The following is a 27,983-nucleotide window of genomic DNA, read 5'->3' on the forward strand; positions in this document are numbered from 1 at the left end:
CGTCCCCTCTTCTCTTCCTTTTGTTACGATTACGAAACGGCGTCGTTCACTGAACCCCTTTTACATGTTCTCGATCGTTGTCTCCTTTCCCAAGTATTCACGCATTCTCAAGAACAATTTTTACCTCTCACGTGCTTTAATTTTGAAATTTACATATTTACTACAGCGGTCCATTAAAGATAAAAAAAAAAAATCAAAAATCAAAATTCTCGCCCTTCTAAATGTATTTGTGCAAAAAATTTTGTAACGTGTTTTTCAGTGGATAATTTGTTTTAATTTCGTACACAATCAATTGAAATATATGATAAAATAAAAGATATTGCCTGCTACTATATTAAATCCACGTTTTCATACATGAAGAGTTCATAGGGTTAAAATTAGTATTAAACACCCTAAAAGTCGGCATTGCACGGGGTCTTGCTGCCAGCAATAGGATACAACTGAATTATGATGAGGAACAAGAGAAGAGACCTACCACTACAAGAGAGGAATTCATTCACGACTTTGTATTATTGGTGAACATCACAACATAGGAAGGAGATGTGGTTGTACAGCAGATGTCTTATGAATATGTCTCCAAGCTAAGACAACATTTCGAGTTCGAGTGGCCGTTCTCACGCCTGCTAATTGTCAAACCATCACAAATCATTAATAGAACTAACTTAAACATGACCTCTTTCTGACTCTTGCTGTATTACAGATCCGCCTATCCGCTAACCGGCAGTGCACATCTAAAAGCTGTTGGTGCTACTTGCTGTCGTGCCAAAGACTTACAAGCTCGAATGCCGACCAAAAATCCGCGGACTAAAGTTTCACCACCAGCCTCGATGGCCCCTTCAAACACAACCCCGGCTTTGATCTCAGTATACTTTTTCATGGCGTAGAGAAACTAGCTTCTGGAGCACCGCTGCTTCCGTTGAGCACCGTCACATTCTTATCAGAATCGACATCCACAATGACAGAATCACCCTCTTTGATCTCCCCGGAAAGCATTTTCTCAGCCATACTGTCCTCCAATAGTCTCATTATTGCTCTCCTCAGAGGTCTGGCACCATAGCTTGGATTGTAGCCTTCCTCCACCACCATGTCCCTAAATCTCTCCGTCACTTGAAGTTCAATCTCCTTTGCTTTCAGCCGCTCAAACACCTCCTTAAGCATGATGTCAGCGATGTCCTTCACCTCCAACTTAGTAAGCTGACGGAACACTATCATTTCATCTAATCTATTCAAGAACTCTGGCCGGAAATATTGCTTCAGCTCCTCCGTCACTAGGCTCTTGATGCGGTTGTAACTGCTATCCTTCTCATCATAATCAAGATCAAATCCTATCCGGCGGCCTCCCTTCTCTATTACACTGCTCCCAACATTCGACGTCATTATGAGAAGTGTATTCTTGAAATCAACAGTTCTCCCCTTGCTATCTGTCAATCTTCCATCCTCAAGAATTTGAAGCATCATGTTGAAGACATCCGGGTGGGCCTTCTCTATCTCATCAAAAAGGACCACTGTGTAAGGACGCCGACGAACAGCTTCAGTGAGCTGACCACCTTCTGTATATCCAACATAACCAGGTGGGGAACCAATTAGCTTGGAGACTGTGTGTCTTTCCATGAACTCGCTCATGTCAAGTCGGATCATGGCTTCTTCAGACCCAAAGTAGTAAGCCGCCAGTGCTTTTGCAAGTTCCGACTTCCCAACACCGGTTGGGCCAGAAAAGATGAAACTGGCAATCGGACGATTAGGGTTCTTGAGTCCAACACGAGCTCGCCTGATGGCACGGCTAATGGCTTTGACTGCTTCGTCCTGTCCAATTACTCGCTTGTGCAGGGTCTCTTCCATTTTGAGGAGGCGATCTGACTCATCACTTGACACTTTCTCTACTGGAATGCCAGTCCAAGCAGAGACAATGTGCTGAATGTCCACTTCAGTAACAAAAGGACCATCGTCCCCAGCCTCAGTCTCAGCCTTGCTCATCTCTTTGCCTTTGTCAACCACTGCAGATATCTGTGCCTTAAGATCCATTTCTCGATCACGTAACTCTCCAGCCTGTTCAAGATTCATACATGCATAGTTTGTTAGTGAAAGGAAAATGACTTTCTCCGAATCTTTCAGCCGAAGAAGGTTTCGAACGTGAGACAACAAAGAAACACCCTCTAAGTTGCTGCTAATTACATCTAGTGCCATTGGGTCATATTTGGTTGTTTTTTTGGCTTCAGTCGTTGGTGAGTTATCATTGCTCCTCAGTTAAACAATACATAATGCCAGCAGAATAACAAACACAAAATTCCAAAAGACAAAATGGCCGATATGATGAGTCTGCTCCAAACTCAAATTGCAAAGCGACCTTGGTGCAAAATCAAGTGACGGCAGATCTAAATCAAGCGCAGAACAGCAGTCCTCAAGAAAAAATGAGAGAAGGAACTACATATGACTTCCTTCCATGAAGTATAACATGCCTAACACTCCAAACCAGAGAACAACTCAAAGGCGGGCAGGGAAAGGAAAAGTTCCATACCTTCTCAAAATCCTGACTGCGAACAGCCTCATTCTTCTCCTTCGTGATCTGCCGGAGTTCTTTCTCAAGCTCTCTGGCCTCCTCAGGGAGCTACATAAACGGAATCACATTAACAAACAAGACTATGCCTGGAAGACATATCAGGCTGTGTATAAGCAAAGTAACAGCTTGTACCTGTGCATGACGAAGCCGAACCCGAGAACCCGCCTCATCAATCAAATCTATGGCTTTGTCAGGCAGAAAACGGTCACTGAAGAACAGAGTGAAAGCACCGCATAAGATTATGTTTCAACTTAGTGGATAGAAGTGTAACTTCGTATCATGAACTGTATCCATACAGAACAAAGATACATTTTTTTTTTTTTTTAGTCGGAACAGAACAAAGATACTTGAATAACCAGTCACATGCACAAGATTTACTCCAATGGCTCATTGTGAATGGGCTGGACAGCAATCATCACAAAGGTAACTGAAACCCCGAATTCAAATTGTCAGGAATTAACACACATTCACTCTGAAGAATCATGACGCGAGACAAATGCAATTAAGATTCAAAATTGAACAAATGCATAAACCAGGGATGTCCCATCGATCTGATTGCACCACAGATTGCACAATAATGAATTTAAGACAAAATCCCTAAGAGCTTCCCAAAATCCAAAATTGTGGATAGACATCAGGTAAATCCAGCAAGGAAACGCATTTCAGGGCTTCATACCTTATGTACTGGTAAGAGAGATGTGCAGCAGATACTAAGGCTTCATCAGTGTAACGAAGCTTGTGATGGATCTCATATCTCTCTCGAAGTCCCTTCAGAATCAGAATAGTTTCATCTACGGTCGGCTCAGGAACTTTGACAGGCTGGAAACGTCTTTCTAAGGCTGGGTCCTTTTCAATGTGCTTCCTGTATTCATCCAGTGTGGTGGCCCCAATACACTGCACCATTGTAATTGAATTGATCTTATCTCCCATTAAAGTTCTAACCAAGGTGAATGTATATGAAAATTGACTGAGCAGTAGGCTAACTGCTATTCTCTCTCTATAATCAGTTAATTCAAATCAAGGAAAAGCAGATTCATAACACTCCACAAAAGAGAGTAAAGAACAGTGGTCGACTTGGCATAGAAAAGCTCCTTGTGACAGAAGAGAAAGCCATCTTGTCCATCTTCTCAAGATTATTTACAATGTATGGTCAACCCGAGACCAGAAAAGCAGTTTCCACTAACGTAATTCACCATCATCAATTGCAAGAGGGTGCAAGTTACACCAGGAAAGGCAAGCCATCCAAATTTATAGTCAGTTGGAAGTTTTGACTGCCTTCTATACCCACCAGTCCACAAGACAGGCCTGGGTAAGGTCCATCTCCAATTTTGCAGGGAAATCCATCCTTGTCTCACTCTTCTCGAGAAAGGAGGAAGTTTTGAAGGCAATGGACATTCCCTTAGGCAAGGACCTTTTTGCTTCAAAGGATTCTTTAGCTTATGTGTATACACAGAAAAAGGCAGGAAAGTGGTAGAGTAGGATGCAAAGAGGCTAAAACAGAGCTCTGGTGGCACACGTCCTTCCAGAGGACCCAATCTTGATCAGGATACACAGAAAAAAGCAGTAAAGTGGTAGAGTAGGATGCAAAGAGGCTAAAACAGAGCTCTGGTGGCACATGTCCTTCCAGAGGACCCAATCTTGATCAGGATCATAAAGGAGGTGCTTAGGGATTTGCAAATATATTGCATGAAAATAGTGGTCCACATGTGTGAAAGTTTAAAAAGCCAAACAACATGCTCTTAGAACAGTCTAAAGCTGAGGGACTCCAGCAGTTGACCCAAGCTCTCAATTATCTTTATCAGAATCACCAATCCACAGCACACTTAGAGCCAGATAGCCAACAATTTGCATAACCAAAAGCCACATGTCAATGCAACTTACCTGCAGTTCACCTCGTGCCAGAGCGGGCTTTAGGATATTTGCAGCATCAATAGCCCCCTCTGCTGCCCCTGCTCCAATGAGAGTATGCACCTCATCGATGAAGAGTATAATTTCATCACTCTGTTTAATTTCCTCCATTAGCTTCTTCAATCTCTCTTCAAACTCTCCACGATACTTTGTTCCAGCAACTAAAAGACCCATGTCCAAGGTAATGACCTGAACCGCAATCATAGATAAACCTTCATCAATTTATGGCTGCAAAGTGCTAAGGACTATATGGTTGTGAAGTGCTAAGGACTATACCCAGCTCAGTCATTGTGAATTCAAACAATCTAGAACAAAATCAGATAGAGAGTATGATGGGACGGGACAATTTTAACATTGTCACTTCTATAGTACTTTGCCAGTTGTGCTCTGCTCGAGCTCATTGAAAACCGACTCTAGTACCCACAAGGGGTGATGGTTAACAGCAATGCAACACCATTGTGAAAGAGTAAACCAGTTGCATACCTTCTTCCCTTCGATTGTTTCAGGGACATCACCACTTGAAATACGCTGAGCAAGACCTTCGGCAATTGCAGTCTTCCCAACACCAGGTTCTCCAACAAGGCAGGGATTATTTTTGGTTCGGCGACCAAGAATTTGGACAACTCGTTCTATTTGCGGCTGCCTTCCAACAACGGGATCCAATTTTCCCTAGAAAATATGAAAAACAAGCTTAAGAATAGGATAGCAATATAATCACTTGAATAGACAGAATAACAAAACGATGACCAAAGGATCACCTCCTCTGCCATCTTAGTCAAATTGGTTCCATACTCCTCAAGCGTTGGCATTTTGTTGCCGCTACTTCCTCCACCAACACCAGCACCAACAGCCTCGGTGCTCTCACCCACCATCCTAATAACCTATTTACGGGATATATTAGTGTCTCGCCCTTGAAAATACTCACAGCATGCACTATTGTGATGATATCAAAAGAATAAGCACAAAACGCTTGCTTGCCTGTGTGCGAATGTTGCTAGGATCAGCACCCATGTTCTCAAGAACACGAGCAGCCACACCCTCACCCTCACGAAGCAATCCAAGAAGCAAGTGCTCAGACCCAATGTAGTTATGGCCTTAAGATTCAAGAGAGGCAAATTTTACTAGCTAGTGAGTACAAGATACACGTCAGGAAATCTGCAACATTCAGTGGGGGGAGAATACCCTAGAAGTAGAGAGACAGTTGCAGCAGCATCAAAGAGGGGCAATATCATACCTAATTGCCGAGCTTCTTCCAGTGACAGTTCCAAGACGCGCTTTGCACGCGGAGTGAAAGGAATCTCCACAGCAACAAATCCACTTCCCCTCCCAATAATCTTTTCAACCTCAACACGTGCATCTTTTAAATTGATTCCCATGGACTTGAGGACTTTAGCAGCAATACCAGTGCCTTCGCCGATAAGACCCAGAAGAATTTGCTCTGTCCCCACGAAATTGTGACCCAGCCTCCGTGCTTCCTCTTGAGCAAGCATAATGACTTTGATCGCTTTCTCAGTGAAGCGCTCGAACATAGCCCTGACTACACCACGGCTTGCCTTTCCCCTGCGAAAGGAGATTGAATTTGCCACCCTAGAGCGAAAGTCGGGGCTTGAATTCAACAAGTTGTCCAAAGTGTTGGATCCTCTAAGACCGGAGAAGCCCCTCATCCTTACACTGGGTGGTTTTAGAGCGGACATCATTTTCACGGTTCTCCTCGACTTTGCAGAGCCACTGGAGCCGCCATACCTCTGGCCAGACACTATAGCTGGTACATTCCTCGACTGCGCCAGGACCCCAGCCATAACTCTGACCAAGTTGCCGGTATGGGCGACGATCTGTCAGTCTGCAAAATGAGCAAGCAAATATGTGACTTGGAAAGAAACACATGTTCAAATTGTAGCCTTTTCGCAGATGTCGTTCCGGTATAAGTTTGTGCACAAAGTGCTTCATGCGGGAGAGAGAGAGCTCAGGCTACCCTAAGGGGCTCGGCAAAACAGACCCCCAGAGACGAAATCCATAATCAAATGAAAACTGGGAAATGAGTAAAGTATCTAATTCAGGCATTCATCATCAACCTACATACTAGATGCAGAAATGTAGGAATGAGTGGGAAAGTGGGATGACGTCCAAACTAAGCTGCTCAGACCAGCAAGAAAGAAGATGGAACAGAAGCAGAATCGGCGCAAGCAAGAAGGCGGCGATTAGGAACTGCGACGAAATAGGCACGGAATGAATGGACGGAGCACACAGAAAGAGAGAAAATACGGTGTGTGAGGTGGGCTCACTCATCATCCGGCGGAGGGTAGCTGAGAAGGAAACCTTGTTCGGGTAATGAATGAACTAACCCAAAGTAACTAATTTTATGTTGTCGGGAAAAGCATTACGGAATTCAATTGAGAGAAAGGAAAGGATCGCACATCGAAAGGGCCTTACCTGAAAGGCTCGACTCGGAGGGAGAGAGAGAGAGAGAAGAAGAAGAAGAAGAAACAAAAGGAGAAGACGATGATGAGGATATATGATAAGGCGGGGAGGCCCGGACTACAGGGAGGCGGCTTCGTCTGTCGTCGTTACTTTAATAAGATAAATAGAGGTTACGGACGATTCCAGGATAACACCATCCCATTTTTTTGGCTGTCGTCACTCTTTCCCCTCCAAACTCCAAAAACGATATTTTCTTGTTTCTCGTGAATTCTCGTCCATCAATCCCAATCCTGATAAATATCCCCCGTGCAAATCCTCCTCCTCCTTTTTACCCAAATGATTTTCAGTTATCTTAAAAATGGGGACACGAAGTGGAAAGGAAATACGGACAGATGAAGCGTCTCGGCCATTCCATTCCCACGCACAGACAGATATTTCTATCTTTTCTCGCTCTGGTGTGGGGGCGACGTGGTTCCAGGAGAATTGCAAATTTGATGCGGCTCGACCGGTGCTTACGTTACGTGCACGGGTCATGAGTCGCGACCGCTTGGCGCGGTAGCTTCCATTCTTATTAATATCGATCGTTTCCCATAGTAAAAAAAATATATATTATCTCGTGTCAGAAGTGGAATTAAGATTCCCACCCACCTTCTTTTCAAGCGCAACCGTCAGTCAAAAATATGTCCTGCTAATGTTCTCTTCCCCGATACAACCCTGATTCTCACACCTAACAAGACAACCGAAGCGCCTCTTTCAGATTTTTGGTGACGACCGCAGACATCAAGCTATTATCGTCGACGGGACACTCTTTTGAAAATTGGAGATAGCAGTTCAATCACTGAGATGCCGCTCCCCAATTGGCACTTGTATTCCCCGTGCTCAAATGAGTCAAAACTCGATTCTCAAATCACATGCTAAACACCTTAGAAAGATTCTAGTAGATTTGAGCTGAGATTTCATTTGCAATGTGGCGTCTTCACTAGCGAATGAATCCATGCTTTCTTGAACCTGAATTCTCTGTTTGCTCTTTCTTCATCCCATTGATACTCAAATTACTACGTAAAAGATCCATCGGTTGTAACTGTTTTCTGTGAATGTGTCGGAACAGAAGTTCCCTTATCTCATTGGCATGCCATGAAAGTATAGAACAAAGAGATACATTCTTTTCATATAGGTTCACACGCCCAAAGAAGCTATATATACAACCAGAGTTGAGCAATGATAATTCTGTGTTGTTTTTTTCCTACACTTTGCCGACCACTTGAAATCTGAAATTATCTGAAGCCGAGAAATACAGGAAATTTTAAGAAGACTACCTTTGTAAGACATCGACGGGAACACCGAACAGAAAAACCAAAACAGAAGGTTCTTCGGGTCTGTCCAAACTTACATGATACCCAAAAAAAAAAGAAAAAACTCATAGCATAGCATGGCTCTCTTTTGCTTCGACTCTTCCTCACTCCTGCACCACCTTCCTTGTCAAAACCACAAGCAAATATTGATTTGCCGTCGTTTCCATTCATCATGAAATCCCCAATGTCAGTACAATCAAAATATAGTCATTCATCCACCACAAGTACAATAGCAACAACCAGAACTCACTGCATCAAGCTAGTATTCTCCTCAAGAAGCGGATGATGTGCTTAAGTAGCACCCAATCACCATGAAGAGGTAGTCAACAACAACTCTATAAGAAGTGAAGCCCATTCGCTGTGGAAGCTCCCCCAGTAGCGATCCATTTCAACTCCCCTGGCCTATTCAACGTTCATATATGCGCAGATTCTCAGTTACACACAAAATAAGAAACGCGAAAGACAAAATGGCAGGATAATGTCACCAGTAGTCCCTCTACTTTTGCTCGAAATTCAAAACTGTCCATCAACTGTTTTTGGTTCACAATGGTCCATAAAATGTGCCATCATCCGTCCTTGCACAGTTCCGATGAAGGATTTTGCTGATATGGACTTGATGCAATTAGAAATTGCTGACGTGAACTTGACGCAGTCAAAAAAAGCTGGTTTAGACTTTTGTTTGAAAAAAGAAAAGGTGATGTGGAGTGTCCAAAGGGACTTCCCCCTCCCCCCCCCTCTCCTCTCCCTCTCCCTCTCCCTCTCCCTCTCCCTCCCTCTTTCTCTCCATCAACATCTGCAGCAACTCAAACCTTTTGGCAAAAATGAACAGAGTTCTTCCTCTTAAATCCTAAAACGCATCTTCAACTTCAAAACCACTAGCTGACCTTCAGACAAACCTCTGCTCATTCGTGGCCTCAAGCTTGCTAACAAAGTCACGTAAGTTTTCAAGGTTTGTGGCCATAGCCGCTAGATCTGGAGCGTCGTGGCAATGAATGCTCAACCCACCATATCTAGAGCTCCAGCTCGCTCACGGCATCCATGGCCGCTCGAGCTTCAAGCTCACGCACCCATGGCTGCTAGATGGAAGTGTCGTGGCAATGGGATGCTCGATCCGGCGTCTCATGGCCGCCATAGCTGCAAAGCTCGAGCTCGCAGCCACGACTACTAGATTCAAAGTGTTGTGGCACTTGATGCTCAATCTAGAGTCTCATGGCCACTCGAGCTTCGACGTCTTGCAACCATGGACAACAAGCAAGGTGGCATCACGAGACGGTGGCAAGCGGCGGCTTGGTATTGATAGGACTAGGTTCTTTCTTTGTATTTTAATTTCCTATTTTGCCTATTACTTTATGCATTATGTGCTTTGATTTATTTTAAATTTTTCCTACTCATTTAAAACACATCAACTTTTCTGGTAGCTAACTCAACTTTCCGATGGTCCATGTCAAAAACAATCAGTCGAAAAAAATTAAGTTATTAACCGAAGGATGACTGATGTAACTTCTCAAAAAGTGAAGTGATGATTTTGGGAAAAAAAGAGGTGCTTGGAAGGTTTTGAATTTCAAGCAAAAGTAGAGAAACCACTCGTGACATCATCCCTAAAATCGCTGATGAGTATGCTCCAAATGCAAACTTAAATTGTAAATGAAATATGACATGCATAACAATCCAACTTGTGGATAATTCCAAGGCAAGCAAAGAAGAGTCGCATACCTTCTAAAAAATGCTGAGTACAAACAGCCTCATTGTTCTCCTTTTTGATTTGCCTCTGGCCTCCTCAGGGAGCTATAAGAAAGGATTTATATTAACCAAACACACTGTGCGGAAGACATATCAGGCCACAATACAAAAGACCAATCAAATAAATAAAAAAAAAGTCCAAATTAAAAGCTCATACAAGCTCTACCCATGCATCTTGAAGCCAAATCCAAGGATACCATTGATGATACAAATACGGCTTTGTCGGACAGAAAATGGTCACTGAAGCACAGAGAAAATAGACAAAGAAGATCATGTGTAGTCCCCGTGGACAGCAACGAATTTCAGCATCAGGGAACTGCAGCCACACAGAAGGAGACACTAACTCAGTAACTAATTAACTAGTGATATACGTATAATATCTGTTCCCATAGCAAAAAGGTTGGAGAAAAAATTCCATAAAAGGAACTCGAAGCCCAAATTCATGTCTCTGGAAAACACATACACTCTGAAAAATTCATACAAAAGACTAGGACAATCAAGATCCCATAAAATCGAATAAAATGCTTTAACAGGCATCCCCTATTTATATGACCATAAAGCAGAGACCATAAGGATGAAGCTGGACAGGAGGGATAACTTTGGGTATATTACACGGTTCGTAAATGGGTTTACCATCCCGTCGCAAATACCAATGAGCTTACTTTTGACACTGAAACTGGGTATCAGATTAAGGTCATACCATTCCAATTAACATCACTGACAAAAACCATCCACTTAAAAATATGTCATAATGGACGATGCATTCATTTTCATCCATCATCAAGATGTAGCAGCAATAACAGCTCTACACAAAGTGAAGCTGATTCGTTATTGAAGCTCCCCTAACAGAATACATGCATTCAATTCCATGTACAATAGAGCGAAGAACCATACAATACTAAGTCCATTTGTCCAAAACTGGAGAATGGAATACTTCAGATCTATTCCTTACTGATTTTTACAAAACCATTTCTCAAATAACAGAGAGAATAAATTCCTTATCACATACCGACTTGATTAGGCTCAGCCAATGACTTTAAAAGACCTGACAAAGGGAGAAAATCACATTTTACATAATGCCACAAGATAGAACCTAAACATAATACATTCACAATGATTTGTCTAGTTCAGACAGCAAGAGTATAATTTTATCATCTGGCATGGATTCTTTCATGCACTAATCAGCTAGAGCATACAGAGAGATTGTTACCTCACAGAGATGAGAAAAATTTTAACAGTTTTTAGCGACAGATGCTGAAGGCAGCACGTCCAAAGTCATTTTCTTTGAAACCACCCCTTCATCGACCATCAAATTGTCTTCGTCCTTGGAACTAATAGTCCTTGGGTTCATCTTTTGAACCTCCTCTCGAGTATAAATAGAAATCTTCCGAACAATGCCACAAAATTCCCTAAACCAACAAGATAAAACTGGTCAATTAAAAGAACAGTGGCATCAAGCAGATTGCCATCAAATTGAAGGCCGTGAAACATAATCCAAAACATGATTTAACATAAACACTCACTGCCACGGGTCATCCCCAACAAGCATCATGTCACCCTCGTCATCAGTATATACAATTAGCCAGTTGCTCCTCGGATTCATTAACTCCCCACCAAATTCAAATAATCGATCTAATTCCGCCACCAGTTCGTCATAATTGTTGAACTTGGCTAGGTCCACAGATCTACCAAGCGCAATCCCCTGCTTGTGAACCTGAATAAATACTTCATTAATATGAGAAACCTCAAAGAGGTCACCTCGGCTCGGAAAAATTATTGGAGAAAAAGATAACCTTAGTACAGCTTCTAGTTGAGCTTCCCTGCACCCTATGTTGGATTTCTCTGCTATATGGTTGACTATTCTGGAACAGCTTCTCCTTCTCCAGCTCATTGGCAACCAGATCATCTCCATTGTTTGCCCCATTTAGTGTCTCTGTTGGCTGATCCAGTGGAAACCCATGAGCTTGGCATGAAGGGGAATGCATATGGTCTATTAACACATTTGTCATGCTTCCAACTGAAAGAGCAAATTTAGGCATAACAGGATTGCTGGCCAAAGGAATTCCAAAGAGCTTGCAGTTGCCTTCCTTTGCTTTTGAGGCTTCATGCTGTTGCTCCAAGGCAGACTTCGAGATTGACTCACTTGCATGAGGAAAATTAAAATGAGGTGACGTGGGTGGACGCATCACCCAATTCTGATGTGGCTGCTCAACTCTCTGGCCATGAACAACTGGATATTCATTGGACCCGCTATATTGACCAATACATTGCGGAGAGTGCGTATCATTTCCATGTAAAGAAGTGTTCCTATTAGATTCTGACAAGTTAAGCGATAGAGTAGAAGGTATCATGGACCAAGAATTCCCGATTATATGATATTTCCTTTCCTGATCTACTAACTGTTTCCTCGCTGGATTAGCTGCAGAAGATTGTTCAGAGGACAAGCTGAACCCACGGGAGACATCAGTATCTCCACCGAAACCTGATAGTAAATCAGCGCAGGTTGGCCCCCTCCTGCTTGAAGTCATCCAGCTCTCCAGTTCATGTCGTTTAGAAGCAGAAAGCATATCAAACTTTTCTTCCTCCAGTGAAGGTGGAAACATTACAGACTTCTCCATGGCATCAAAATCATTATTGGTGGCAATTCCTCTCAAGATCGATGATTCTGGATCTTGCAAGACCCTCGAATACCCATTTGAACATGAAGGGTCTGCACCTACTTTACATATATAACCTGAACAAAGTCAGTCAATGGGTCCTGAACCTATAAAATTATGGACATTTCACTAACAAGAGCAATAAAAGCTGTACCTTCCCTAGTAAGAACTGAAGATTCAGGAGACGAGGGCAAAATGCTTGTCCTAGGCCTTTTAGGCCTGGAAACTGCAAGAGGGTTTAGAGCAAGAGGAGCCATAGCAGGTTCTATATTCCAAGGTGATACTCTTTCTGGACGAGGTATGGCAGAATTCTCATCCCATCTCACCTGAAAAAGGGGTATGACATTTTAAGTGGGAACCATGCCAGCAACACCATAAGGCCAGGGATCAAAATACTACCTTGAGACTTCTCCATTTTGAATCTCGCCACCCTTTTGGGTCAGCATCTTCAACGCCAACTATTGTTCCAGTAAACCTATGTGATTTTCAAATGCCCAAGTAAGAGAAATATTTAATAAGTCACAAAGCTACGCATTAACAATATCAACCCACTCATCTTGCTTTAGTGAAGTTTATAATAGCTAACTCTGAGACTATACAGAAAATCCTCACTAGCCAGCTGTGCAAGGTCCTAATATCTTTTGTGCAAAAAAAAAAGAAGGTCCTAATATCAACCAGAGAATACAAGAATTAACAGATAACAAATAAGTAGCAGAATCTCAGGCATTGATAGTGTGTAGGTGGGGGGTTGTTCGTGTGTGAGAGGGAGATATTAAATATTATCCCTTCTCATTGAGACAAGCATGCAGCGTGTTCATGCAGGGACATTGGTAGTTTTGGCCTTGAAAGCTAAATCCACATATTGTCGATCTCAAACATAGCAACAACATTGAAAAGAATTCTTGAGATCTCATTTAGGAACAAGTTGTATACCTCTGCTCCGGAGCTTCTTCCCCTTCAAATCTCATTTTGAATCTCATTCCAATGGAGTAATTCTTCTTGAGAGACTCCATGTACTGATCATAAGGGATGATGAACTCAGCAGGGCTTATCCTAAGACAACATATTTATTACAGAGCATTCAGTTAACACAACATAACAACAATACACTTAAGCAACTTGACAATTTCACTTGCTCCATTCAATAAAGAAAAGGGTCAAACAATTTTTAGACTAGCAAAAAATCTAATTTCCATGTGACTGGTCCAACCACGTAAAGGCCATATTTGTTGCTAGGCTTTGCTATAGCAAAACCATTACAGAGGGCAGGTGCATATCTAAGTATAACAAAAAATCAATTACATGGCGACACATATTGCAGAACAAACTGTATATTAACTATGTTACAGTGTGATCAAATATGTCAAAACATTGGACTAAAAAATGTCAAAGCAAACACAGTTATCTCACAAAAATGTTAAAGAAACAATTTCTTTCCATCTCACCCACCACAAGGTAGGTCAAAATATTTTCCGTCTCCCTCCTCCACAAGGGACAACGGAAGTAGGGGGTTTGAGTTTCATCTGTCAGTGCATATCCTGGTACTAATTTTCCCTCTAATTTTAAGGGGAGTGACAGTTGTGAGTTAACAAAGTTGGTCTACCCCACACATAAGATACCCAGGACTATCCTATCCAATCACACTTCACTTCTACATATGAATACAAAGCCCATAGAATGGTGATAAATTCCTCTTTAAAGGAGAATACAACCAGAGAATGCCAAACGTATGCTAAAGTCAAATTTGCAAGGCTGATTAGGCAAGTACCCTACGAATTGGAGTATAAAGCATCATGTTCTAATTGACCAGTTAAATGTCTGCATCTAGAACCAATTATGAAGTACAAAGTTATTTTGGTTAAAAAAGTTCACATCACAATATTTAAATGGAAAACCAAAACTTTCTTCTTGACCGTGTGTAAGTATCCGATGCAAAGCACTGACCTAGGTTTGTAGTAAACAGTGAACATAGTTCCTGTAGAAATGGCATGCCATGCCGTAGCAAGGACGCCAAGATGCATGCTGTGACTAGATATGACCGATGGTGAAACGTTGGCTTGCTGTTTCATAGCTCGTCTAACACCAACACGAAGTTCCCCATTTTCGCCCCTGCATTACATATGTCAGTGAGCTTGGGTTTTGTCGCCGCATAAACCATGGAAAAATAATTCTGAAGACAATATAGCCACCTTAGGAATATAAATGCATCTCCAGAGACAAGTCTTTTGGAGCTCACAAAAACACTCCAACCACTTTGCAGTAGGTGCCTCCTTGGCTGACCTGGCAATATCATACCAGATGAGTAGGGTAAACCATTTCGACCAAAAAAAAAACAACAAAAAAAGAATAGGATAAACCATGACGAGTGGAACAACAAATTTGGTTGTTTAATGACTGATAAAAGATGTCGTATATTGATGCAATAACAATCCAAACACGGAACAATTCCCCAGCACATTTGCATAGTCACTATAATAGCCAAGAATCAAAGTCATCAATTCGCACCCCGGAATATGTGCCGAAAACGCCATTCATTCCCATGCAAATCCTTGGCAGCCAGTTCTTGTGTAGGAGGTTGCTTGGACATGTCCTGTGATAGTTAGGGCGAAAGGCAATAAATTAGAGACCGCGCCCGGATTGTTTGGTAGGAAAGAAGTTCAGGTTCTACATATGATGAGCAGATGGACATCCTCACCAGGGGTGGAAGGCATTCATCCGCATGACGTCTCAACACTGAGAATCCACCATGAGTGCTGGTGTCCGAGGCAGTCAAGGTCTTGCAGAAAGAATGCACCTTAAATCTTGGAGGAGGGGGAGGAGGAGGTTCCTTGTCCAGGGAGTTCTCATCTTGCTGAAATTGAAGAAGCAGCTCGAATATTAGTATGAATATACTCGAATTACACACGTTGGAACAATGAATCGTCACTTACGTTTGCCTCGGGAAGCAAGGTTATTTGCGCAAACACCTCATCAGTGTCTGGTTCAGCCTGCAAAGCCAAGAGATGAACTAAGTGAACGAAAAGCAAGCAGCCAACCAAGTTAAAGTCGAACGGATTTCGACAGAACAGGACCCGAATGAATAGGAGCTGACGATTGATACCAACCTTCAATTGGACGTTGATGACACGACAAAGGATCTTTGAGGGAAGATTATAGAGGGGCATCTGCTGGTTGGCGACCTGATTGGTGGAGGCCTCGACCTAAAACCAAACTCAAAAAGCAACATTAACTGCAACATCTAACCAAAGCAGGACTACTACTTGTGTTGTTCACCAGAGAAGGACCAATATTCTGAGGGAGGTAATTAACCTGCTCGATGTGGCCCTGGGGAAAATAGAAAACACGCTCGCCTTGACGAGGGACGGCGACGAGAGGACCAGCGCAGGCTTGCCAGAGCTCATTGTAGAGCGCAGTTTCAACATCTGCCAAGTGCAAAAACACCCGAGTCACGATCAGTTCAGATCTCAAGGGAGTGCAGCTCAACCTCGCCGGGCAAAACAGGGGCGGGAAAAGTAGGAATTACCAGCTCGGCCCTCTACCCTGACATTCCCCGACGCCATTTCTACCTGGTCGCAGCACAGATCTCTCGTCTCCCGCCAAAAAGTATAGTCAGACACGACGATAAGAACACCCTGAGCTTCACTCAGCCCGCTCAATCCATGACCCAAGGCCGCTCCAATACAGGATGAGGTCGAAGGAGAAATAGAGCGCAGTACACTAGCTATGAGGGAGAAATCGAGGTGGAACTGGAGAGTATCGGACGGAAGGGCTTGTGCTCGGAGCTCGTCGTCGTCCTCCAAATCAGGAACCTGCTATTTGGACCGGAAACACATGAAAGGAAGAGGAGGAGAAGGCAAAGGAGACCGTGAAATCGCTGGCGCTTGGTTCGTCGAGAATATGGAATTTGCGGGTGGACTTGCGACTCTCTGCTGGGTAATGGTCTTCTTCTGTTTTTGATATGAGTTCAGGCTGCTTGCAGTTGCTTGGAGATGCCACGATCCAATTCTCTCCGAATTTGTGTGACTCGAAGCGCAATTATTCAACCGCGGTCAATTCCTCAACCACCCAAGTCACCGACAGTCACCGGTGGGAGTGCTTTATGAGACCGGCTGCAGGCGGTGGACGCGAAGGCAGCTTTTTCTCGTTGTTGTGCGCATGTCAGGGTGCGGTTGGCCAGTGGCATATAATGGGGGCAAATTTGGGTGGGTCCCTTGTTTGTCTTGTCACGGGAGCAACGGGCAAGTTGGAGTGTGGTCGAGACTCTAACCGGAGTTACTTTTCCCTCCTTCTTCTTCTTTTTGGTTAGGAAAAATTAATGAATTTTCGCTTAATATATAATATCATCTTTAAATTTTTTATACATATTTAATTTAAAAATATAAACTTGAATCAATTGAAAGATAATATTAAAAAAAATTAATATATTCTATGGATCAAATTGAACATTTATAAAAAATTTAAAGACAACATTAAAGAAATTAAAAGTGTTGAACAATTATATTACATTTCGAAAGAAACAAAATTGTTATAATATGTTGAAAAGGCTTTGCGAATTACTCTGAGGCCACTTACGCCTTATTTACAATCTGATAAATGCTTATATTCTGATAGAAGCAAGTTTCTAATTTGAAATAGACTCGCTCAAGTTATTTGTGTCGGGATGTATGATCATTAAGCAATCCTCATTGTTATTATAATTTTTTTTAATGTTTATTGGATAAAATATCCCTCGCTAATGGTTAATAATATGGTCAAATATTTCATTCCTAAGTCACACACCAACAATCTAAAAGATATTCTCATAAGTTTCTTGATGAATTTTGATTGATTGGCAATCATACTTTAGATAATTTTCTTTATTAAAAGCTTGATTTATGGGTTCGAGGATTTGATTATATGGACGAACAAATCCTCTCAAATCTCTGTTCTTTCAAACCTCAATTGTCTCGTGATCTTTATTCACCAAGTCGTTAGCGGCTAGTTTGAAATTGATCCTTAGTGCGGTTTTATCCAACGTAAAGCTTGGGTGATGAGGAGTATATAAGAAGCATGAGGTTCAAAGAGAAGTAAGTGAGATCAAGAGTTCAAATTATCTTTTCGAGCTTATTGGATAAGATCCGGTGAGAGGTATAATACATAATTCAAATGTGGGTAGGGTGAGATAGCTTCGGTAGAAGCAACACTAGCTTCTGTTGAAGTATTTGTGTTCAATCCATCACATCTTTCTATAATCTCTTATTTAATTATTTAGTGAAATCCAATCAATAGGCTATTGGTATAGGAGGGGACGTAGGCTACCAAAAGTTAAACCACTATAACTCTTTGTGTATTATTTTTTATACTTTTACTAGCATATACTTACTGTTTGATAGAAGCACTGCACGGGTTTGTTATTTATATCTACTCCTATCAAACTTGGAATTTTTTTTTATTTCTGCATTATTTTACGAAGGCTGATTATAATCATCTATTCACCCCTTTTAGGTAATCGTATTAGCAAACAACAAAAAATTGAGGGTGCGATATTGCAAGTTGGGCTAAATTTCAAGGACGACATTGCACAATAGATGAAACTATTTGTGTTATTATCCCTTTTTGTTACTTGGGATCTCTAAACATATGCGTTTCGCTTTTGAATAACTTGGTTTTGTTGTAGTTTATTGTCATGTCGTGTATTCTATTAGACGTTATATCAAATGCATTCTTTAGTTAAGGGATCAATAAAATTAGATATTTACACTAGGTGCAGAGTTATTGGCTATTGGAATTCGGTCGAGTTAATAACACGAAAGACCTTAAATAAATATGCCTATGACAATTTTACACTAAATTAATTTTGTGACCACGAAAAATCTTAATTTGGTACACATGTGATAAATCCGTCATCCGTTAAATTTCATTAAATTTTACCATCAAATTGCTGAGTTGGATGCATGATGCAGTTGATAAGTGTACTAGTTTGGGATTTTACCATCAGATTATCACGGCTGTACCTATTTTGATATTTTTCGTGGTTTTAATCAAATTTAAGATAAACTAACGGAGGGTAAATCTATCACAAGTGTACTTACTCGAGGCTTTTTTGTGATAAATAAATTAATTTAGGATAAATTTATCATATGTTTATCAGTTTAGGACTTTTGACGGTAAAAAAAATAATAATTTTGAATAAATTTATTACATACGTATTACGAAGATGATATTTTTTGTGACATTAACCAGAATTCGATATGAGTCATGACCTCAAACGGTGGCGCCCATCGCGAGAAACTATAAATTTGTGATGGAGGGCTGCGGATCAGGGCACGTGCATTGTATGCGCGAGCGCGCGCGCGTGTGTGAGAGAGTTTTAATCAAAGAAAAATGGAGCTGTCAGAGAAGAGCGACTTGACTCGTGGAAATGGCGTGTCCTCCGTACGAAAATTACCCCAACCACTGTAGCGAAGAAAAGCAACCCCGCGAAAAATGAGAGAGAGCATGGGCGAGAAAAGACAAAGAGGGTAAGAGAAGGGTACGATACAATGGAGCATGGGAAATATGTGATGGTGGCGTGGGAATGGCTCACGACATCGCTCCGCGAAAGGAAGTGGGGAAAGGGAAAGAGCACATAAAAAGGTGCGTCAATTCCAAAATGCTATCAAGGCTGAAGCCACTTGTGTGCCAACAAGGAGAATCCGAGTGCCCACCACGCTCTTACTTTCACTATTTTTGGCATTTTCACGAGCCCCGAAAAGGAAAAGGGAGATAGAGAGAGAGAGAGAGATTTCAATGGAGAGGGGACCATCGACTCCATTTCACCCGTCGCCACTGCCAGCTCCTCCGCCGCTCGTCCATGGTGCTGCAGCGGTTGACTGGCCGGCGGAGGAGGAAGACAATTGGGACCAGACCAGGCTAGGCTCCGTCCCCTCCTGGGTTAATTAATCATTCGGGGGCAACCCATATTAGCCCACATTTCATATTGCGATAAGCGAATGGGTTCAGCGGGATTGGATAATAAGGTTTAAATTGTGCGTGTATTTTTGCGCCATGACACGACAAGTCCCACGTTGAATGAATGATTCTCAAGTTTAACTATCAAATGTGATGACAAAGACAATGTCCCATTCCTTCTTATCCAACTCCAGTGAATTTCGACAGGTCAAATCGAAGGTGTTTTCCTCATTACATCTTTCTCCTAAGCCCCAAGTTGTACTAGCCAATCTTGTCCCAAATGTGTCGTTGCATCGGGTCAATTTCACTAGCCGCAACTCCTTCCACGCGAATTTTCCAAATCTGGTTTTGCTAACTCCCATACGTCCCTTGACGAGTAAGTCATGGTTGGCAAAGGCTAACTCATACAAGCAAGTTATTAGTCACGGTAAAGGATTAAACAACGTAAGAAAAGGATACGCGTCTAAATGGAGATCACCAAATCCATGCCGGTCAGACCAGGAGCTCCGCATGTTCTTGTGTCCTGGTCTGCTCCTACGTGCCTCGTTTCTCACGCTGCCAAATAGGATTAAAAACAAAAAAAGGAGCTTTTAATTATCTCATCGTACCTCATCGAGGACGGCTTAGTTCCACCAAACATGTTCAACACGAAGATTAAGAGCCAGCATGGCGCTTATTGTTCGTGCAATTTGGACTAACATGCCCAGTTAAGACAACATTGTCCTTGTCGAACCGCTAGAAGGTCAGCTTTCGTATTATTTAAACTCGAGGGCCATGATCTGGATCGAATATTATATGAATCCGATGTATTTTGGTATACGTACGTCATTCTTAAAAAGACCCGTGTGTCCTCAACCTCTCGTTTTTCACGACCTCATTATGAAACTAGCCACGACGATGTCCATGTGCCTCAAGATTTGTGGTCGACCCTTTGAGTGGACCGTCCACCAAAACATTATGAATCAGTTTTATCTTGGTCAACTCGAAAACATGAAGATCATGATCGATCAGTGAATTTTGCCAAATTCATACTTTGGGGTCGTAGGGCCAGGAGGAGAGCTTCCTCAATCCTAGCGACCCAACCCAACCCAACCCAACCCAACCCAACGTAATTGTTAATTGTTAATTGCCAAGGGTCGAAGATGGGCCCATGACATCACTAGCGTTGCACTTTGAATTCGGTCGCCGTCACCGCCCCTATCCATTTGCTTAATTAAATCCACATATAGATCGATCTAGTTTGGTCTAGGTGCCGCCTGGGTCCACCCCATACGTGACATCAAGTAATTAAATCTCAGTTATATCTGCCGTTGAGATGGCTTCCATCTTCTTCTCATCTATAGTTCTAGGCTACATTAATGTATCTTCATTATCTCTTTTATGCCGATCATGGACACGTTTTTTCTACACTACTTTAGGATGTCCGTGATAAACATTCTATTTCTATTTTTTTTTATTCTCGATAATAGATTTGGAACAGAAAATCGTTTGGTAACCCAATATATAAAATAAATTTTCTGTCCAGAAATAGATTTGGAAATAGAAATGAGAAGTAAAAATTTTCTACTTTTCTATTTTTGCAACAAAAATGAAAATAAGAATTCTTCTCATTGCTCTCTTCCCCTCTCTCGCGTTCCTATCACCGGTTCCTCGATCTCCGGTCCTCGTTCACCAATCGCCGTCTGCCGGTTCCACGATCTTTGGTCCTTGTCCACCGATTGCCATTCGTTGGTCGTCGGTCTCTAGCCTTCTGTCCGTCATCGTTGGTCGTGGTCCACTTGTCTCCGGCGACCATTTGTTGCTCCACCCTTTTGCTGGTAGCTAGTTTTGCCAGTAGTTGTCTGTCGATCGCCGTCTGACGGTTCCACGGTCTTCGATCCTTGTCCACCAATCGCCATCCGTCGGTCGTCGGTTTCCGGCCTCCTATCCGCTATCCCTTGGCCATGGTCCGCCCATCTCCGGAGGTCGTTTGCTGTTCCACCCTTTTGCTTGTAGTCGGTTTTGCCGGTAGTCGCTTGCTGCCCGCCGACGGTCGACAATAGTAGAAATTTTATGTTGTTACCAAATGAATTTCTATTTTAGAAACAAAAATTTTGTATTATTGTAAAATGCGTTGCTCTGCTTAGAAACTCGCCTAGGGAATAGAAAATAGAAAATTTATCTCATGCTAGGAGTGGCTCCCGAAAATAGAATAGTCATCATTCGCGCCCTTAATCCCTAATCGTAGGTAAATTGGAACAGCTCGTTACATACACATAATATGATTGCCGCACGTTTTAAATTATTCTCCAATTCGAATGAAATCTATTAAAAGAAAACATTATGAAAGGAGGGTTTTTGGGGGCGCATGTGTGTCGCTCGCTCAAGAAGCTCTGGTTTCGTCATTTTGTTCATTTAGTATTCACGAATCACAATTCATCTAATCTTTTTCCTCTTGGTTTGTTTCCTCTTTAGAATGACAATTTAATCACTTTTATCAACCAAACTACGAGCTATACTTTATAACGTCCCCTACCCATAGATGTTTTGGTTTTTTTTTTTCATGAATTTTGGCTTTTTCTTTTTTTCTTAATAATAGTGCTTTCTGAGACTCTTTAAGCATGTTCTCGTAAATTTATTGCATAAAACAACTCGCGTGCTTGGCTTTGGATATTGTCGAGCCGAAAAATTGCTTACCATGTGGAAAGGGATACTTAAATATCGAAATATTGTTGGGATTTCGAAATGAATTTAGGTATTAACGATCGTTTATCTTAGTTTGAATTTGAAGCATTGGATTCAATATAATTTTTCATTACCATTCATGTAATTAATATGCACGCAGAGAAATTAAATGACGAACTTAATTGAGAACTTAACCAATAACAAGGTAACTTTTTGAAAAAGATGTCATGAGAATGCTTAGTCATTCCTCACATGGAACCGGCCCCCGTGCACGTATACGCATAACTTACATTTTAACCCAAGTGATCCGACGACGCATGACTAAGAGAGATATTGTTCGTGCAAAATAAAGTCTCTGGACTTGGCCCGGCACACATGAGCGAATCGAAAGTAGGATGCGCATTATCGAGGATTCCAAGGCCCAAGGCCTAAGGCCCAAGAACTAAGCCCAGGAATGGCGGCCCATGCGGAAAGCCAACCGACGCCGCCGTCTCCATTGTCTCTTCCCCCTCTCGTCACTGTTGTTCCTCCGGTTCAGTGGCCATCCGGACCTCAGCAGAGGCACACTCGCATCGCCGCTCGCGCGGATTCCAAGGATCAAACTTGTCGTTGGCCCATGTCAATATCATCCAGACTCGCTCGCCTCAAGTGCGTCCGATCACTTTCCACCTCCCCAAGCCCCTCGCATTCTCAGCTCAACCACCGGACGGCGAGCGAGATCGCCGCCATCCTCACTCATAATGATTGGGAGCTCCTCCTTCGTTCCTCCGACCTTCCCCAGAAGCTCAACCCCGATGTGGTCCTATCCGTGCTCCGCAACAACAAGGTACGCGACCCCAAACGCCTCCTCAGCTTCTTCTGCTGGTCCGATTCCTTTCTGGGCGTGCCCCAGAACTTGCATTCCTTCTCGATTCTCGCCGTCATTCTCTGCAATTCTATGCTTTTTCCTCTCGCCCATGGCGTCGCCGACCGGATGATCGATACGGGCGCGCCGGTGTCCCAGATATTAGACTCTTTGCTTTGGAGTTACCGTCAATTTAGCAGTGGTAATGATGTTGCGGTTTTTGAGATTGCCATCAGTGTTTACAAAAGGAGAGGGCTTTTGGGCGAAGCTTGCTCCGTGTTTTTCGGTGCCATGGACGGTGGGCTCGTGCCTAGTTTAGTGTGTTGCAACACGCTCCTCAAGGATTTGTGCAAGGCCAATAGAATGCCCCTGTTTTGGAAGGTTTACGGCGGCATGTTGGAGGCCGGTGCTGTTCCTGACGTTTACACCTATACTAGTCTCATCACTGCGTACTTCAAGGTGGACGATGCTGAGGGGGCTAAACAGGTGCTTTCTGACATGAAGAAGAAGGGATGTACCCCCAATTTAGTTATATTCAACGTAATGATCGGAGGACTGTGCAGATCTGGGCTCCTAGATGACGCTTTAAGTTTGTTCAAGGCTATGCCTGGCCAGGGTTTCACGCCCGATCGATATACTTACACCATACTCATCGATGGGTTTTGTAAGCACAGGAGGTCGAGAGAGGCAGAAGCATTACTTGATGAAATGTTCCATGTTGGATTAAATCCTGAACAAATTACCTACACAGCGTTGCTGGATGGGTTCATGAAAGAAGGTGATGTCGACGAGGCTTTCAGAATCAAAGATTTGATGGTTAACCGTGGTCTAAAGTTGAAGGTTCCCACATACAACGTACTCATCGCGGGTCTTTGTAGGAATGGTGACGTGGAGAAGGCAGGTACTCTGCTCAAAGAGATGACTGTCGTGGGCACAAGCCCTGACACCCAGAGTTATAATCCACTGATAGAGGAATACTGTAGGAAGCAAAACATGGTTAAGACTCGTGAGATGTTGATTGAGATGAAAAGTAGAAACTTGCTACCCTCAGTTTACACGTATGCTGTGATAATAAAGGGCCTATGCCTCAGTGGACATCTCCAAGCGTCTAACAACCTTTTGGATGAGATGATTAGTGCAAATGTAAAACCAAATACAATAATTTACACGACTCTGATCAAGGGCCACATTGAACAAAATAAGTATGAAGATGCAAAGAGAATTTTCGAGGAAATGAAGGATAGAGGGATTTCACCTGATGTTTTTTGTTATAATTCTCTTATCATGGGGCTCTGCAAAGCAAACAAGATGGAAGAAGCAAGGGCATACTTAGTTGAAATGTCGGAGAAGGGGTTCAAGCCTAACGAATATACTTATGGGGCTTTCGTCAGTGGGTATTGTAAGGCAGGAGATATGCTGGCAGCTGGCAGATTCTTCATGGAGATGATAGACTGCGGTGTAGCACCAAATGGTGTTATCTGCACGACTCTTATTGATGGTCATTGTAAAGGAGGTGACATTGGAGACGCGTTCACAATTGTTAAGGTCATGCTTGAGCGGCAAGTGCTCCCAGATGTACAGATTTACGGACTGTTGATCCAAGGACTTTCTAAGAATGGGAAAAAAAAAGAAGCAATGGAAGTTTTTTCTGAGCTCCAGGAAAAAGGCCTAGTGGCTGATATTTTTATTTACAATTCTGTTATATCTTGTTTGTCTAAACTGGGTAAACTAGCAGATGCTTTTCAACTCCTCGAGGAGATGGGTCAAAGATGTGTCAATCCTAATATTGTCACTTACAATGCCTTGCTTAATGGTCTTTGTAAGTTAGGAGACATTGTTGGAGCTAGGAAACTGTTTGATGGAATTTCAGCTAGAGGTTTGGCTCCTAATAGAGTGACCTATGCCACAATCATAGATGGATACTGTAAGTCTGGCAATTTAGGTGAGGCATTCCATTTGTTTGATGAGATGCTATCCGTGGGAGTTCAACCTGATAGCTTTGTTTATTCTGCCCTTATCAATGGTTGCTTCAAAGAAGGCAACGTAGAGAAGGCTCTTTCTTTGTTTAATGATATGGTGAACAAAGGCTTTGCATCTACTGTTTCTTTCAACGCTGTAATTGATGGATTCAGCAAGTTGGGAAAGCTGAGTGAAGCTGAGAATTTGGTGGAAGTTATGGTTGATAGGCACATTGCACCTAATCATGTGACCTATACCATTCTCATTGATTATTTTTGTAAGGCAGGAATGTTAAGTAAAGCAGAGGATCTCTTCATCAAGATGCAACGGCAGAATCTGACACCAAACGTCGTGACTTATACTTCCCTAATAAATGGTCAGAGCAGCACTGGGAACAGACCCAAAGCATTCGCTGCTTTCGAGGAGATGGTGAGCCGAGGGATTGAGCCTGATGAAGTAATCTATTCGGTGATGGTTGATGCGTATTGCAAGGAAGGTGACTTGATAAAAGCTATTGAGCTTTTTGATGAATTGCTTGTCAAGGGCTTTACCATTAGTGAAGGTGTCTATAATGATCTTTTGGCTACATTGTGTGAAAAAGTAAGTTTTCCGGAAATTCTGATGGTACTCGATAAGATAGGAGAGCGCAAACCTAAGCTAAGTGTGACTACATGTAGTACTTTGGTCTGTGGATTTGCCAAAGCAGGAAGTATGGAAAAAGCAGAAAAGATTCTGGAAAGTGCAGTTAGGCTTGGATGGTTACCAGTTTCCACTGTTCTAAGTGATTTTTATAAGGTTGAAATTGGTGGCCACAAGAATGACCCGGGGAACTTCTTCAAAGAAGAAGAGATGGAAGTTGCTTCTCAGGCTTCAACTTGATATCGATAAACTTTATAAGTTTCAAGTAATTCTCCACTCAATGGCAAATTCTTGATGGCTTTTGCTGGGTCTAGACTGCCCTGGATATGCATGTTATGGCTCTTTGAGATGGTTATTGTTTATTACATGTGGCATTCTTCCTAAGCGAATGGCAAGAAATTTTGGAACCGAAACGTCATAATAATGTCTAGAGAGGTAATATCTTGAATCTTTCTTGAATAATAATTCGGTTATGATACATCCTCAACAACTATGTAACTAATCCTTTCATTCACGTTTTGTTTAGGAGAATGTGCATCCCTTCCCAGTTATGTACTAGACTAATGTTCTGATGTCATGGTACTAGTCATAAGGGTTGCCGGTGGAGTTCTTTTCCTCATTCTGCTTCCAAAATGTAAGGTCAGTCATATAGCTGCAAATGAAGCTTAGGGAAGTACCTGTGATGGCCTTTGTCGGTTTTCTCTTCATGAATTTCTTCAGAATTGCCTAGTGCAGGAACTTCAAATAATATTTATATACACATTCGCTTGGTCATGAAGATATCTCAGACAGGTTTTATTTTGTGGGTTGCATGAAGTTTTTCAGATCGATCAACCGTCACCTCTTTGGATTTTTATTAGGCTGTAGTTGGGCATTTGATTAGCTTATTGGCTTTTGTTAAGGATAGCTATCTGTATGCCGAAGCGAAGTGCCACATCCACTATTGTTCATAGCGGCAAAATTACTTACTTAAACTGCACATAACAATTTTTTTGCTTGTGTTGGTTTTTCTCTTGGGTTATCTTCAGATTGCTCATCCAGTTCAAATCGGTGTTCTGTTTTCTAGACTCTGTGTATCACTGGGTTCCAAATTGTTGATACTGTAGGCATCACTTCAACTAAAATCTTTCATTTGCAGTGACTAATGGAAGGGAACGGTTGAGGAAGGAGTTGGCTTAGTTTCAACTTTCACGCAAATGTGATATGATTCCATGTGACTGATTTTCATGACCGCAATTGTCGAAAGTGTTTTTCATCAACGTGGAAGACATTAGGGACTCATTGGCAGTGGAATAAAAAATAACAGATAGAGAGTGGTCTTAGCGGTGGTGGATGTGGAGACAATGGATATACCTGTAAGCTTGTGATTATGTGGGCTCACTCAATGGTTGCTGTCAGTTTAAAACTAAAGCCAGTTCAATTTGTCTCTCCAATGCAATTGTTATATATGGAGATTTAACTACATTCCTTTGCTCCCAATTTACAACCGTCTTGATATAGTGGTCACAATATTTTTTTTCTGTTTTTTCGTGAGAAGGGGAAGAATTGGCATAACATATATCGTAAGTGCAAGAAGTAGCTCCTTCGATGCACCTGTATTCGTTTTAATTAGTCCATATTGCAGTAACTTATCAATCTCAAATGGACGAAGACGCATCAAGCCGCCTTTCCTAAGTTTTCATTGAATCCTATATTGAATTCTTCTGGTGGAACATAAAACTGTTTTCATCTTATAATCGTTCATCTTGTAACCCATGAACGATCATGATTAACAGTCAGTAGAACGTCTGAAGTATTGGGAGCTCTGACCCATTGTTGTGCAATGGGGGCATAACACAGACAAATCAGCAAGGCACTTGAACTACTCTAAGGCTTTGATAATTAACTTTGCAAGCACTGTTATGGTTTGTCTGGTGGAAAGGACAGAATGAATGAAGTTGTTATGTTAGCGTATGAGGAAGAACTCTATAAACATCACATGGGTAAAGCTCTTCGTGCAGTTGGGGAATGTACAGTTGGAGCGTCAACGTATAAAGCAGGTAAATCGCCCAAGATGTGGGTTTTACATAACTTGTCGGCCATACTGTATAATTTGTGAAATGAAGCCCCCGTGGTTCTTCTTTTATGATGCTTGGAACAACGTAGTACTCCAAGTCCAATGTTTCGTTTTGGAGCCTGAATTTATTATAATTTGAAGGGGGTACTCCATATATATTACTGTTGTGGTAGCCTTTTCTTTTGGAGGAAGAACCAAATTCAAAAGAAAATGTACATACCAATCCCATGACAACGAAAGAGTTCCAGAAAGGAGAGAA

The 27,983-nt window shown here is 42.2% G+C and overlaps 3 protein-coding genes across 24 annotated transcripts; 1 reads left to right on the forward strand and 2 right to left on the reverse strand.

Annotated features, from left to right (window-relative positions):
• Window positions 1–478: 478 nt before the first annotated feature.
• On the reverse strand, window positions 479–6,936 carry LOC115749513 (ATP-dependent Clp protease ATP-binding subunit ClpA homolog CD4B, chloroplastic-like). Of its 2 annotated transcripts, none has more exons than XM_030686346.2 (10): window positions 6,896–6,936; window positions 5,700–6,305; window positions 5,444–5,559; window positions 5,224–5,346; window positions 4,949–5,134; window positions 4,439–4,654; window positions 3,234–3,451; window positions 2,690–2,765; window positions 2,516–2,605; window positions 479–2,046 (listed from the first exon to the last, which is right to left on the reverse strand). In XM_030686346.2, the coding sequence occupies exons 2-10, from the start codon at window positions 6,262–6,264 to the stop codon at window positions 874–876; spliced, it is 2,763 nt and encodes a 920-aa protein (XP_030542206.1). In that variant the 5' UTR covers window positions 6,265–6,305; window positions 6,896–6,936; the 3' UTR covers window positions 479–873. The 2 variants fall into 2 exon arrangements, with proteins under 2 accessions (XP_030542206.1, XP_030542207.1); XM_030686347.2 differs by lacking the exon at window positions 6,896–6,936 and adding an exon at window positions 6,728–6,812.
• LOC115749514 (auxin response factor 2A) lies at window positions 2,516–16,623 on the reverse strand. 19 transcript variants are annotated; one of them, XR_007199111.1, is made up of 19 exons: window positions 16,156–16,622; window positions 15,942–16,054; window positions 15,737–15,832; window positions 15,563–15,619; window positions 15,328–15,483; window positions 15,138–15,222; window positions 14,822–14,912; window positions 14,577–14,741; window positions 13,566–13,685; window positions 13,032–13,107; window positions 12,787–12,958; window positions 11,769–12,709; window positions 11,499–11,689; window positions 11,186–11,384; window positions 10,985–11,020; window positions 10,133–10,291; window positions 9,949–10,020; window positions 8,274–8,637; window positions 8,028–8,161 (listed from the first exon to the last, which is right to left on the reverse strand). XR_007199111.1 is itself a non-coding variant. In XM_048281722.1 (15 exons), the coding sequence occupies exons 1-14, from the start codon at window positions 16,190–16,192 to the stop codon at window positions 11,207–11,209; spliced, it is 2,478 nt and encodes an 825-aa protein (XP_048137679.1). In that variant the 5' UTR covers window positions 16,193–16,623; the 3' UTR covers window positions 2,544–2,605; window positions 11,186–11,206. The 19 variants fall into 19 exon arrangements, 1 of the variants encoding a protein (XP_048137679.1); XR_007199110.1 differs by adding an exon at window positions 10,676–10,780 and having other exon boundaries at window positions 8,028–8,637; window positions 10,133–10,215; XR_007199122.1 differs by having other exon boundaries at window positions 8,028–8,637; window positions 11,769–12,685.
• Window positions 16,624–22,663: 6,040 nt separating this feature from the next.
• On the forward strand, window positions 22,664–27,163 carry LOC115749576 (pentatricopeptide repeat-containing protein At5g61990, mitochondrial). Of its 3 annotated transcripts, XM_048282407.1 has the most exons (4): window positions 22,664–25,963; window positions 26,013–26,103; window positions 26,195–26,307; window positions 26,807–27,163. In XM_048282407.1, exon 1 carries the CDS (start codon window positions 22,681–22,683, stop codon window positions 25,906–25,908), a length of 3,228 nt encoding a protein of 1,075 aa, XP_048138364.1. In that variant the 5' UTR covers window positions 22,664–22,680; the 3' UTR covers window positions 25,909–25,963; window positions 26,013–26,103; window positions 26,195–26,307; window positions 26,807–27,163. The 3 variants fall into 3 exon arrangements, with proteins under 3 accessions (XP_048138364.1, XP_030542315.2, XP_030542316.2); XM_030686455.2 differs by having other exon boundaries at window positions 22,664–26,103; XM_030686456.2 differs by having other exon boundaries at window positions 22,664–26,103; window positions 26,195–26,302.
• The last annotated feature ends 820 nt before the right edge of the window (window positions 27,164–27,983 follow it).

Source organism: Rhodamnia argentea, chromosome 7, assembly GCF_020921035.1.
Source record: "Rhodamnia argentea isolate NSW1041297 chromosome 7, ASM2092103v1, whole genome shotgun sequence".
Classification (NCBI taxonomy): Eukaryota; Viridiplantae; Streptophyta; class Magnoliopsida; order Myrtales; family Myrtaceae; genus Rhodamnia; species Rhodamnia argentea.